This window comes from Pagrus major, chromosome 20 (assembly GCF_040436345.1).
Source record: "Pagrus major chromosome 20, Pma_NU_1.0".
Taxonomy (NCBI): Eukaryota; Metazoa; Chordata; class Actinopteri; order Spariformes; family Sparidae; genus Pagrus; species Pagrus major.
In genome coordinates, this window is record NC_133234.1 from 2,353,353 (window position 1) to 2,368,391 (window position 15,039).

General features: G+C 39.7%; 1 protein-coding gene across 1 annotated transcript in view; it reads right to left on the minus strand.

Annotated features, from left to right (window-relative positions):
• ca10a (carbonic anhydrase Xa) overlaps positions 1–15,039 on the minus strand; it is a 274,125-nt gene that overhangs the window by 27,460 nt on the left and 231,626 nt on the right. Inside the window, exon 4 of the mRNA XM_073490238.1 lies at positions 5,558–5,743. Within this exon, the coding sequence (XP_073346339.1) occupies positions 5,558–5,743 (186 nt within the window). The remainder of the gene's footprint in view (positions 1–5,557; positions 5,744–15,039) is intronic.

A 15,039-nucleotide genomic window follows, 5' to 3' on the forward strand; every position in this document is an offset into this window, starting at 1 on the left:
TCTGTTCGAGAAGGGGAAATAAAGCAACAGTACAATGAAAAATGCAGAGTCAGATTCAGTGAGGCCTCCTTTGACGGATAAAACAGATGCATATTGTCATATACATGCTTGTACGCAAGTAAATGTCAACAACATAAATGTACCCACATTTGATGAACTGATAACAAATCCTATGAATACAAACGCATGTAAAGACTGGATAACATAATTAATGTGCTGGTTAATCCCAACAAAGTCTAAATATTGTCATATATTTGAATGTATTGACTGTGGTGATGCTGATGACTTTTATTTTATCTGAAGTTTATTTTATGTGACATTTATGTGTGTGTGTGTGTGTGTGTGTATGAGAGAGAGAGAGAGAGAGAGAGAGAGAGATTTCTACCATATGGGAGATGCATTTCATTTGATGGCTGCTTTTTAATGTTTGAATTTGTATCTTTTCCTACCATGGACCATAGTATCACATACACACACACAAGCGCACACGCACACATACACATACAAACACTGTCAAACAAAATGTACGGCAAAGAGAAGGCATGATAAGTTAGGAAATATTAAGTATAAAGGGGTGATTCAAGGATGAAAGCTTTGGAGTGTGAATGCACCCACTCACATGCACAAGCACGCGCCCACATGCATGCACGCATACACACAAACACACACATATATATATACAGTATCTATGGGGGTATGGTGTCATGTGTGAATATATATATATAATACACCATACCCCCATCCTCCCACAGGCTGCCATTTCAGAAGGATGCTTTGCTTTAAAAAGTTTTTTAATATTTCTCTTTTTGTTCATGTTTCAAGGACATGCAAAGCCACCACTCATCTGCAGATGGGGCGAGAGGGAGCCAGAGAGAGGGAGAGAGCGAAAAAGAAAGAGAGAATTTTCTGCATTTTCGATTATGAAACATCTTATTGGACCTTGAAGTCACGGCTTTGGCTCAGAGAAAGGCTGGGGATGGGCTATCGGGGGAGGTGGTGAAGGATGAGGAGGATGTTTTCGAGTTGCCATTTCACTCAGAAACAGTTGTTTGAGTGAGGAGAACATGGCAAAAGGGAATGGGATATTAAAAAAAGACATCTGTTAGCAACCTTTCCTGGCCTTGTTCTCCCTGCAGTTTGGCAGCTCTAACATAGCTGCAACTAACTATCTATTTGAGCAGCCCTGCCAGTTATTCCTGAGAAACCAACATCTATTATTAACTCTATATTAACAGCATATACAGATTGTGACTGGAAACAGATATACAGTAGGTCTGAACCACATGCTGGAGAGAGACCTGAGCTATCTTTCGAAACTACAAAAAAAATAAAAATAAAATAAAAGTAAAAATGCAGCATGTAGACTTTAAGACTGCAAAATAGTTTTTTGTCACCCAAAATCAGACTTTTTTTTCAAACTTCAAGGAAGCTTGTGCCTGCCTATATTCAAATGAAATCATTTTAGCAAAATAAAAATGTATTATATTTTCAATTTTTGTGCCTATGATGTACAACACAATCTAAATAATAAAAAAAAAATCCTGATGAAAATTAAGATGAAAGCTTCACGGAATAAGAAAAAACTGTTTTATACATTACTTTAATTCAAGTCAGTGTTTGTCAGATTGTGTCTTTGGTTTTACCTGATCTCATGGGGAAGCAGACGTATGAAATGAAGATTAGTGGTGCAACAACTTTCTGTGCGTTGTAATGAAAAAACAAAAGCAGAAGATTAAACAAGTCTGGATGAGTAGGGAGACGCGGTCATCACAGGTTTTCTGTTCTTCAGTGAGAACTGGAGGTGAGATTCTTAAGATCTGTTCCATCAACAGTAGTATGCTGGTTAACGTTAGCCTGAAGGGCTAGAATGCTTCATTTTTTTTTGGGTTCAACTGAAAGGATTTGTGCCAGGCAGTGTCGCGCTTACAAATGTTGGAGCGCTGTGGTCCCTCGTTGTAAATGTTGAAACGCTGCACGAACCGTGTTCCCTGGTGTAGCAGCCTTCTCCCAATATGGAGTCAGCTCATTTGCATGCAGTGTCAGTGCGATATGGCATGTATTGTAGAAGCCTATGTCGAAGCCTGTGACATGTTCAAATGTAAATGTATCCGTGGCTTGCAGAAACATTAACTGCCAATATTTTATCCTGCAGACTGTGGCTGTGTGTAGCCTGAGACCTGAAAACCAGGGCCAATTCAATAAATGGTCACTGCTGCTCACAAGAGTATAGCTACTAATGAAGAATCTGATGTCATGTCCTCTCTCTATTTTTTGGGAACTGGGATTTGAGCAACCTCTGGGGAGTTTACATCTTCAATTATAACCACACACATGGCATGTATGTTGAAGGCATATCGCTCCACCACTCCCAGTGGAAATCACTTGCCGTCTGAGCAAACCCCCCCCCTTGCCTGCCTTAGGGATTCTGTGTGCAACATGGAAACAGTGTGACACCAGATCGCGGATATCAGCGACAGTCTCTTCAGAGCCTCTCTTCTCTACTACTCTACTCCTCCAACAAAGTGTTAACCCACAAAGAGCAAATCAGTGACTGAAGGCAGGGGTGAAATACAACATGAAGTCTTAGTGGGAGCCACGAGATACAGTAATGTGTGTGTGCGTCTGTGTGAGGGGAGGTGTCCTTTCAGGCTTAGGTTACAACTCTCTCCGCCCCGAAGGACGCAGTAAACACTTGTTTTATTATGATTTGAATATCAGCTCTCAGACTCTGTGGGAGGATAAATGATTATCATTAATTATAATAAATTTGCCTGTCAAGACTGCAATTATTTTGTTGCCACACAAATTGGTTATTCATATAATGGCGGCGTTGGAAAGCAGTGGCGTGAGTGACTCATGATTTTGTTGAACAATCAAAGCCAGGGAAGCTAATTGTTTCACTCGTCAAAATGTTAAAATAGCAGTGTGTAACAGTGTGTGTTCATGCATAAGTGTGTGCGAGGACGGAGTGTGTGTGAGGGAGTTTAATGCTTAACTGTCATCTCCAAGACAAGTTTGTTCCTGCTGGAAGAACTGATGCAAATCATTGCAGCCGTCATGTGAATAAGCTAATTTAGAACGCCACATGACTGTCTGCAGATTAGAGAGAATACTGACTCATTTAGGCGTCTGAAAACCTGTTCAGAATCCACTGAGTTAACTCAAAATGCATGATGGAGAAGCTGAAATCAAAGGTACTTCAAATGGAGATTCAAGGACCAATTTATGCTATTACCTTAAAAAACCAAACACTCATACTGTTAGTTTCTGCTTTCAGATGGTCAAGAGCCTCATTCAGACAGGATATGTTTCTCTGCTGGGATGATTCTAATATTACAAGTGCTGGTCAGTGTTTTCAATCCAGTCTATGTTGTGTGTGGCAATTGACAACAGTACCACTAGACTAGACAAGAACCAAAATATTACAATTAGTACCCTCCTTTCAACAGGTCTCCCAGCCCCCATGCTCATCTGGCCGTTGCAGCACTGTTGAATCAACTAGAGAATTTTGTCCCACATTTTGTCAGCGTGCGTCCATGAACACAAAGAGCACAGACAGATCTCTAGAGTGAGAGCTGCCGCACGCGCTCTCTAAACTCTGATCAAACTGTCAAAACCTGGCTGTGCTGATAACACATGAAGCAAGAATCTGTTACTACACTGCCTTTTCATCCCCTAATATGCATTTTTTGTCTAGTACTTAGCTAAAATAGAGAAAGCTTGTGAACCGAAAGTCCCCGCCATTTTGTTTATGTACTATGAAAACAGAGGCTAAAAAAACTGATGAAACTGTAAAACATGTGGTGGGGGGAAGAAATGTTTCTTTTTTTTGACGGAGTGGCTTGGGTGATGGTGGTAGGAAGGGTGATGACACGCAGCAAGAGACCAGAGGTCGGGCTCAAACCCTGGAACTCTGCAGGGTGTCTGTATATGGGTCGCATGCTCTACCAACTGAGCTACCGGGGTGCACCAGGGAGATATTTTAAACAGAACAGAAAGATCTTCATTGACTGATTTCATGTGCTTAAACACTAAAGAAACACACAGTCTTTGTTTTCATGACTGAATTAACAAATGGTCCATTTCAGAATAATATACGTATAGTATTCTTTAGTATATATATTCTTTAGTATAGTTCTTTGTTCTTTGTTGTTCTTGTTCCTTCTAGTTGAATGTTTGTTATGCTATATCTATGTTCATTTTTATGTTTATGTACATTGTGTGCGAAGAAAAACCAAAGTCAAATTCCTTGTATGTGTTTCACATACTTGGCCAATAAAGCTGATTCTGATTCTGATTCTGATATTCTCAAATTATAACTATTGATGCATTAATGTGTTCATGACTTTAGGGCTGCAGCAGGTAGAGGATGAACTCATTTTAATAGCTGTATATACTGCTGGGTGGCTTAACCTATAATAATATAACCTAGCTACAACTTTAGATTATTGATATAAAATATAAATAAACTATATAAAGTAACCAGGGTTAAGACTAACTAAACTAACTAAAGCTTTAAAATAAATGTAGGGGGAAAAAAGTGTAACATTTGCCACTGAGATGTAATGGGGCAGAAGAATATGGTTTAGGTTTAAAGGGTATTAAAGGGTTTAAAGTCTGTTTATGTTTTTTGTGAGGGAAGCGCCATCTCATGGTGACACCCTGCAATTGAATGAATGGGCGTGTCTACAGTGGAATCTAGACACACCCCCAGGAGGAGGGGGGGACTGCCAGCCGAAAGGCAGTCGGATGGAAGGGGAAAATCGTAAGGTACCAGGATAATTTCCTGGTAAATAGGCATCTGGCGAGACAACTGACTGTTTCTTCCGGTGTATCACAGTTAACAACAACAGACGTTGCACCTGGAAACCTCACGACGTCCCGACCGAAAGACTGTTTGAATTGTTTTTGCAATCCACAAAGAGTTGTTCCAAATGTTGACCAATAAGAGCACAAAGCGTTCTTGCGTGCTGCAATTTTTAGGCTTTTCTGAACATTGTGGTTTACATTCTTGTTCCCAGATGTTGGTCCCTGGCATCTCAGTCCCAGAGACATCACGTTGTGAAAAGACAGGAAACTGATATTGATTTGGGACCAATCAGTAGTCTGTTGTGTCTCTTGGCCAAGAATGTCTGACTCTTTAATCATCTAATCTGATGACCATCGTAACAGACGAAAAAATATTGTGTAGTCTTGGTGTTTTGTCTTTTTCAGCTCATTGTTTTGCTTGTCCGACCCACAATTGTAATGTTTTGTTTTTGCTGCTCTCGTTTCCGTCAGAAAAGCTTTGATAAACCCTCTGTACACTGCCTATGCACTGCCTGCTAATGTTGCTCTGTGTCAACAGGATGTGTAAGTAGGCAACTGTGTGTCTAACATATCATCAAGATCAGCTTTATAAGGTAAACAGTGTCTTGCTACAATGCAATATTCGTCTGGGAAAAAGGGATGAATACCAGCTTGTCTTTGCTGATTATATACTGTATACGGTGACAGTAGTGTGTGTAGTGCAGTTTTCTTGGCCACTCACACAGTAATTCGCACAAAGTGTACCCACCTCTCCAGAGAAGGCCTGTCCGTTCAGCAGGTGTTCGGAGCCCTGGCCATCCTCGCTGCCGAAGTGTAGCCGGATCTCCTCCAGACGATGGCTGTACGTCATTGGCCCTCCAGAGATGTTAACCAGATGCTCCTTGTCCAATCGCAGAGAGACGTGGCGGCCAGTGTTGTACATCGTCCCTCCCACCTGGAGAGGAACAGATTAGGCAAAATTGAGTACACAAGAACATAATCATATATAAATAAAGAATAAACAAATAGAACATATTCAAACTAGCAAGCCTCCAAATGGACCTCAAAGTCAAAACCCAACAAAGGAAAGGAAGAAATGACTCATTGTAGCCTTTTGGTTATTTTTTTTTGTTTTTATATTGACTTATTTCAAAAGGAGTAAACATAAGGTCAAGTGAACTGGCAGAACGTTCACATCGAGTCATCATGCAACTTGCTGGTCCTTATGTTGTCTTACAAATTGTTGATGAGTGTCGTTACTTCAGACTGTAACTGGTACTTAGAATGACAAACAGTAAACAGATACACTTAAAATGCACAACCTCTTAACCTCCTGTTATTGTTTCATGCGTCAGGAAACAACTCCTGCATTCATATGCTGACCCACATAAAGGTTACCATGGTTACCACATAGTCTTGCATACATATATACACTGTTTAAGCAGACTGGGAAATTGCTTTTATGACAGATTGTTTGATCAGCAGATGCTTTGCTTTCACACCACAAAAGAACATCAGCCTGTTTATCTGAACCACAGCAAACAGGTCTGTTAACGTAGACTCACTGTATGTGTTTAAAAGAGTACTTGTCTCAAGTGGTAATACTGGCTAATGGTAAATGCTACCACATAGTGTAACATTAGCACAAGTAGTGAACTGACATGACATTAGCAAACTGACTGTCATGTAAGTTATACGGAGGTACAGTATGTTTATACAGCATTAACTAACATTAGCCATCATAAGTTTCTCGTCATGCAAGACCAAGTAATCAACAAAAATTAATTAAACAGAGAGGCATATTATTGCTTATGAATTAACCTTTTTATTTGTAACAGGATGAATATTCTATCTCTTCTGTCAAAAGTTACATCAACTTGCCCATGAACCAGATTTCCTTCAAGTGATAACAAATTTAAAGTTGGATACGGTCCCATAAGCACATTAATGCAGTGCAAACGTGATCATACCATAACCAAAACAAAACAAAAAATAACTGAATTGAGGATTTTTAGATTGTTTTGAAGATATACTGAGGTCTAAATTGAACCTGATCCAGTATTAATCATTGGAATGGCTGAGGAGACTGCAGGTAGCTCAGCAACATCTGCTAAGAAACTCATTCATCAAGGGAGTGCCTACTGTTAAACTCTTGCTAACTGAGTTGACAGAAACTCTGCATTTTATTAATTTGAGAAGATTTTGCACCCATTGATCTCCTCACTGAAAGGCTAATAGAGCTCCAATGAAGTATAAAGTCTACAATACATGTGATGTCAGGCAATACTCCTGGAGAGGGTCGATCTGATGTGAAGACAATTTCTAATGTTGATAAGGGATAAGTAGTCCACTTCATGAGTATTGTGTACTGTGATGTTAAAGCTGCGGCAAGTGATATATTTTTTATTAGTAAGTGTTAAATTGCTCTATATTCCCACAGTAATCATGGTTATAGAGTTTGGTCAGTAACCCATGTCTCTCCTTTGAGAGAAAATACATTTTCTGGTATCCCTGCCCACTTTATCCAATCAGGACAGATAACTCCATAAAGAGGCGGTCCTTTCTGCTTGTTTACACACATCCTCCTGTTTGCTGTTATGCCTGGTGATTACCACTGCATGTTCATGTGGTGATGAAGAGAGGAGGGAGGGGACTACTAAATGCAAAACGGACAGGAAGTTAGCTAAAACGATGACAATGCTTACAGCAGTTTTAAGTTCTTTTGTTGTGTGCTAAAAGAAGAAAAGGCATGAATGTTTATGTGGATGCTAAATATTTGAAACAAAAAATTAACTGAATTGCAGATGTTCCAGCTGTGGATCACTCCACCAAAGGCTTACTGTCATGTTAACTCCAGCTAAATCAACAGCTTTTAAAGATGAGATGAAATCCAACTGTGTTTCTGAAACATTTATTTAACCAGTTATGCCACACAGGTTTGGGAGGGAACATATTTGATACCTGGCACAGTGTTACAGTCTTGTAACCAGTGGTGGAAATGGGGGAGAACGTGGGTGTCTCCCTTAGATTTTGAAAATCTTTTCAATGTTTTTATAGTGTGCTGCTGTTGATGTTGGAGGAATTAGGATGTTCATGTATTTTCTCTACTCCCCAGTCCCCACCCAGAGGAGAGATCTCTGTTTTTCATGAGCCCTTCATCTATGTGTTGTGCGAAGGGTAGAGGACGATGTGGACAATGCTCACTGCCATGAGTGCAACGAGTCTTTTGCATGTATGGGCGGAAACATGCACAATCTGTCCAGACATCTAGTAAGAGTTAATCACATATACAGAAGGACAAATACATGAATGAACTATACAAATATGGTTTAGTGATTAAAAGTAACCATTAGCCCACTGACTGTTTACCTATGAATATGGTTCATTCCTAAATTCAGTAGAAATTCACAGCTCTAGTTTCAGAGCACAGAGCATTCTCTGTATGGAAGATATCCAAAAATTGAAAAATTAGAGATAAAATTTAAAAAAAGGTTATTTTATCACACTACTAGGAATAATTAGGCTGTAAATGAATTTAAAAAAGAAGTAGAAAAATGAATATGTAAAATGAAACGGTGAAAATGTAAAGTGAGAAAAAAGTTAATATGCGTAAACCTAAATGGAAATGCTCAAACTTGAAAGCTTAAATTGCAAAGATGAAATTTCAAATGGAAATTGGAATAAGGCAAAGGAAACATCAAAATGGGAAATCTAAAAGCTTAAATAGAAAAAAATGAATTAAGTTTGATTTTTGGTCCCCCCAGTAGAACATGACTTGAAAATGTAAACTATGCTTAAGTTGCCATGACTGGAAAGGAAAATAAATAAAATGACTTGCCAGTGGAACATTTTGCTGATTAATTCAATATAAAGGTTTTACGTTTAACAATTTAGCAGATAGATTCATAAAATATGTTTCCTTATGTTCATTAAAACTGCTGTTACATTTCATCTGTCTTCAGGTATTTGCTGTGGCATACTAGTAGTCCATAAACATCATCTTAGGCAGACACAAATCATGCTCAAATCATATATTGAGGTCAGAATGTGTAAAATAACGCTTGACTGTTGGTTTATTGGGACACAAAAATGAATGTCAAAAAGATCCGCAAAACATTATGCAAGAAAACAGACTATTGAAAGGATGTCTATTTAGTGAAATCATTCTCATACTGAAGTTATGGAAGAATCATGACTGAAGACTGTAGTGTATTCTGAAGGTTGTTTTTCTCAGTCTTTGTCTTCTGGCTGATATAACAGTTGCGAGTCACTTGTTTAGTAAGAGCTTTAAACACAAATGAAGAAAATCAGATTCTCTTGAAGTCTTTCTCAGCTGTATGAGCTTTGGTTTCAGTAATAAGGGAAAGCTGTTGTCTTGCATTTTTGACAGCTTAGGAATTCAAGTTTTCATTGAAGCCTGCATCATCAAGAAAAGCTTACGCAGGAACAGTCCTGAGGGCTTTATTTAATTAGGCAGCAATCTGAGCAGGAGGGCGAAGCGATGTTGCAGTCTGCAACAACACTCAACAGAAAAATGAGAGAGCCTCAAAGAAAGAGAAGGGAGAGGTAAAGATGAAAAAATGGGTGAAATCATCAGGAAAAATTCAAAATCGATACGTTGGGAGGTTTTAGGGGAAACATGGTAGCCGATTATAAAAGCCATGAATAACGATCTTTATCGGCAGCCCTGTTTATTTATTTATAATCCGGAGTTGTTTCAAAGTGAAGAATTGATATTCGCACCACGACTTTGGGTGGACTTCCATCTCTCTTATCTGCCTCTTTCTCTTTTCTCCTCTTTGACTCCCTTGGCTTTCCTTCCTCTCTCTCCCTCATTTCTTTTACCACTTGCTTTCAAAATGATCACCCCGCCCCCCCTCAAATTCCCAGAGAAAGAAGCCTGCCCACACACTGTAAATATTTTATAGAAGCTCAGAAAAATCAATGATTTGAAAGGAGAAAGAGAGAGGAAGAGGGAGCAATGCAAAGAGGAGATAAGTATGGGGAGGCAGGAGGAGAGAGCTGTGTTGGATTCAGTGCCCGAGGAGGAAAAGGTAACGAGTGAAGGGAACTCTTTCAGGTTCCTGGCATGCTGACAAGGGTGAGGTGAGACCCCTTAAAGGGCCAGAAAAATTTCACCTCCCTCAACACCCCGGCTGGCTATTATTATTTATGAGTTAACGTGGTGCGAGGCCTGTGGACTCTCCTAAAACATCGGAAATGAGGAATGTCCAGCTGCCTGTTAATGAAGGACACTGAGATAATTAGCTAAAAATATGCAGTCTGTTTGTTAATGCCTTCTAAAACACATGATTGTAACAGAAATTAACCATGTTACCTGATCTGACCTGCCAATACTATGGCTAAAGTTTGGTTACGCTTAGACCAAAACAAACAAACAAAAGCTACACGAAACAATTCATCCAATAACTGTGTGTGTGTGGAGGGTTTCACTTGCAGTGATGAACCCACAGAGAATATTCACCGACTCTTGCTCTTCCTACATTGAACAGGTGAGCAGTAAACATTACTACAAGAGGAATGGCGCTCACTAAAGCTTATACCTCCTCCAAGGCCCAGCAGTCCCCTTTAATTCAATCAAGCCTATTCCAATATCAAATATGATATACTTAAATCCCTTCGATCCAGACTTTTATTTGGATCCGCATCAGATTGAACTGTTATGACTTACTACTTTTTTCATCAAGAACCATATATTATTCCCTGAGAAATTGACAAAAACGTTGAAAGTCTTGCAATGTTAAAGAAAGTGAGAAGATAACCCTGCATTTGTCACTTTATCCGCATCCGCGTGAAAAGTTATTGGGGTCTATCCTGGGCTGACACCCATCCTCCATCCACGTTTTGCTGGAAATCTGTTCAGTAGTTTTTATGTAATCGTGCTGACAAACCAACAAACAAACAGACATGGGTGAAAACATGACCTACTTTGTGGAGGTAATTAGTGATAGTTGCTCTGTGTCTGCTGGATGTGAAAACAGAAGGTTTGTTCACTTGATTGACACATGTTAATGACTTTAACATGAATAATGACTTTATATTTTAGACATGTATGACTTTTAGGGGTAGAAAAAAAAAGTTAGTGCAGCTTTAAAGTTCCCATGAATCAGCTAGTGGAGTGCTATTTCCTGCAAAATCGACATTGTTTGCTGTAAAAACAGGCAGCTAGGGAGGGACATTTTCTGGGTATTAACTGGTGTTTACAGTAGCCAATAGCACTGAAATCTGCGTAAGATGGAGCCATGGAGCTATCAGTCACAGACTCTGTCCAGCTCCCAGTAACAAAGGTTGGACTGGGATGGAAGAGCACAGCCTGCGAATAGACTGAGGCCAGTCTGATGACAGGGAATACAGTACCAAGGTGGTTTTCTTCTTGGGTTTGGGCCAGCAAATAGGACCACGTACTCAGCTGCCCAGCTACCTAACGGCAGATATGTTAGCGGCAGTTAGTGGTTACTTTAGCAATGAAGCTACTGGTATCTGTCCATCAGAAAACTCCATAAAACACCTTGGTACTGTAATTGGCCTCCATTGTTCTCGGAGGCTATGAACAGTCCAATTTGGGATGGTTCATTGAGAGCAAAGTAAATCTATTGAGACAGAGTAGCAGCAGTGAAAACTGTTTCACCCAAAGCAATGAATTATAAGTTATAAAGTTGTGTTTTTTTTACAGTAACGAGTGAGACCCGGCCCCAAGAGACACTGCGCTCTGCTGTTTTGAGAGGACCGCACTGTACAGCCTTGACTCCTGTGGTTTCACATTTTTCAACAAATGGCTTTGTTCCCATTCAGAGAAGAGCAATAGTGAAGTCTAACATGATGTTGGTGATAAGGAGAGGACCTTCACCAAACTGTTGCCAAAAGTTGAAAACATATACAGTATGGTCCATCATCATACGTGGTTCTAAAGGGGCCGATGAAAAACAGACCAACAACCAAAAGTGGACAAAAGTATGTGGATGCTTGTGTCCCACAGCACAATAATGATGCACAAAAAAGAGAAAGCACAGGTGGAATATTGAGTTTCTCCTGCCTTATATCCTCACACTACTGTCTCATGTGACTGTGACATATAGCGAGCAGTGTGCGCCCATTGTATAGGATGACAGGTTTTTTTTCCCAACCAATATCTGTTGTTCAGGCTGATTGCTCTTGTCAGGGTAAATGGCTGGAGGCTGGCTGGGAGGCGAGGGTAGTGAAGTGTGGTTGGGATGACAAAGGCAAGGAGAATAATCATGTTTGTCTTACAGTGAAACCGAGATACAGAGCGGCCGCTAAGAGAGCATGTACAGTAAAAAGCTGCTCCTTTTCTAATTGGTAGTTCTTTCATCCTCTGGGATCGATAATCCCCGGCTACTGAAGTGAAGCACTCGCAACAGCAAAACAGAAGAGAAACTCAGAGACGGAGGGAAAACAAGCTAAGAGGCTGTACGTGATGCAATCTTAAATATGCAAATGATTAACTTTCAAAATGGTGATTTTGAAAAGGCAAACAAGACTCTGCTGGAGAACAAAAGCACTTTCAGAGATAGAATGAAAATAAAAATCATTCATATTTTAAGCAAAACAGTGAATCTTCTGAGATGGGGTTGAAAGAGATCACACTTAGCTGCATTTAGCCAGCTGGTGGGAGCCAGGCTTGAAGAATACATAAATACTCTCTTGAATAAAACTTGCTTACTTCATTTGTCATGTTTCTGCTGCTACAATTACCAGCCAGTCAATGTGGTGGGAAGGTTGCAAACAAAGCAAAGGCACTATATTCCAATCTGCTTTCTCATTATTCTTTGGAGTTTCAACATTTCTGCAAGTAGTGAAGTAATTATTACAAGCGGGTTGTGAAGTTCATATTTTCATTCTCAGGGCTGAATGTACTTCTGAAAATTGCTTGCTTTTGTGCTCTATTCATGAAAATAAACCCAGCCTGTCAGATAAGCAGAGGGCTATGAGTTACTTGTATATTGAGCTGTGATAAACACGGCGGTGAGACAATCAACAAAACACTTGCAGCTGTCCGACTCTTCTCATGTCTCAGCATTAGACTATTATATTGATTAGTCCGTCTCCGCTTTTACACTAATGGCTTCAAAATCACATCAGGAAATGCTATTCTGCCCTCCAGACTTTTGTTAAGAGTTTTGCCATAAACAGTATACGAATTCTGTAGTTCACCTCATGGTGTACTTTGACTTTCATCTGACCTGAAACTGAGGCTTTTTGGGCTTTCAAGCTGTGTCACACAGCTCCATTGTTGTCCCAAATATATACAATATATATATATACAATTTAAACAACACACATCAACGAGCCACACCGTTACACTGGGTAACTGGGTGCTCCCACAAATACTCACTAGAGCACCAAATGTGGCTTAATCCACGGTTGAAAATAGTCCCACAACAAATAGTCTATTTTCTCTGGTTTCATTTTAGGTAATAACTTGGTTTGATAAAAACTATTGTGACCAGGTGTTTTTAGGAAATTGCTGAGCCTTTTTGAAACTATATCATTTTTGGAGCTATTTTAAAGGTGGGAATCTTTTTCTGCCTAAACGTATCATTACGAAGTAAATACTGATTACATAGTGTAATGGCTGTAGAAAAATGACACCATCTGCGTTTAGACTGGTTCCCTATAATCCTACTTTCATTATGCTATTTGGTCTATCACCAGGCTGGGTTTTTCACTTTACGACACTAAGGCACAAAAGCACACCTGCCACTGTGCAACCAAAACAGGAGGAGGATTTGTTCTCCCCTGTATCGTAGCTTTCCCCAGGTAATGATGGAACAACCGGACAAACTCTGGAAACTCTCCCTGCAAAAGACAAAGAACAATGTTGACAGAGGAGGTAAAGGAGGCCAAGAGGGAGAGTGATAGATACAGAGGTAAAACAAGAGTGAACGGACTGGTGTTGTGTCAAAATCTGTTCCCGTGTTGATATGTGTTTACTCTTCTGCCAGGAGACCAAGTGATTTACTGTCCTTTTATATTAGCACCGAGATTAGGGTTTCTGGGTCAAATTTTGATTCTTACCATTGTTTCTCGGACTGTAGCCAGGCTGCTGGCCATGTTGCTAACGCTACTGTTAGCTGCTAGAAAACGGACTAGGAGCTGCAAGGAAGCCAGGAACAGAAGAAAGAAACATCTATGTTTGTTTCTGACACAAAAATCCATGTTTGTTTTTTGGCTCCTAAGTATTAGCGATCAGGGTTGTCTTTGCCACAGTGGTGCCAAATACCACTTGGAAAATGCTAGGAGGGGAGATGTCAAAAAGTTGTCTGTTTCCACTTTACATCCACATACAACAGTAAGGGTATGGGAGTCAGAAAGTATTGAGTAATGGTTCAACATATTATTGTATTGTTTTGGCCCTGGGAGTTCTGACAGTAACAAAAATATTAAATATTAATTCATATATAACAACCCGATTAAGTTTCTAAGCTCCACATCACATCGTTGTTCCTTTAAGGCAGCGATAATGAATATTTTTATAATGAAAATATATGAAATGATATGAATGACTGACTTGAGACAGAGCTTTGTAGTGACTTTCAGGCTGGACTGAAACTCTGAATCTCACATCTCCAATCTCTCCTGTTTTTGTTAGTGTGAGTTAGCTTGCACCTTTGTCATTATAATCTTTTTATTCCAAGACATTTTTATCTCGTCATAATAGAAAAAGCACAGGTGTAACTGATAACATTAACAATGGTTCTGTTCTATTCAAGTGCCCCAGTAAGCCATGACAGTGTGACAGTGAGCCAGCATGACCAATACCAGTAGTGTGAAACTGAAGCAGGTAAATGAAATTCAGACATTCTTCATTCCATTATTTACACCCTTTTCCTACTGAGACATGTCAAAATGTCTTCAGTGACAAAGCCCCATCATAATGTGTGTTCCTGCTAAGGCCTTATACACCATGTGGAGAGAGAGATGTGGGGCAGAGATACTGTACGAGGTGAGAGGGACAGGTACAGACAGTTTGTCCTAAAAACAACGGGAAGTTAGTTATTGTAGTTTGACAGCTAAGTTTGCCCATCAGCTATTAACACAGTCAGCAGTTACAGCCATAGTAGTGGATGTGACACACAGCTTGTGGAAATAATTAAGGTGCTTTACCTGATTACTGCAGTTTACATTGACATTGTAGTCCAGCTTGGAGTCATAACTCAGTAAGACCATAACACCTAGGCCTGACACACATACACAATTACATTGTGACTT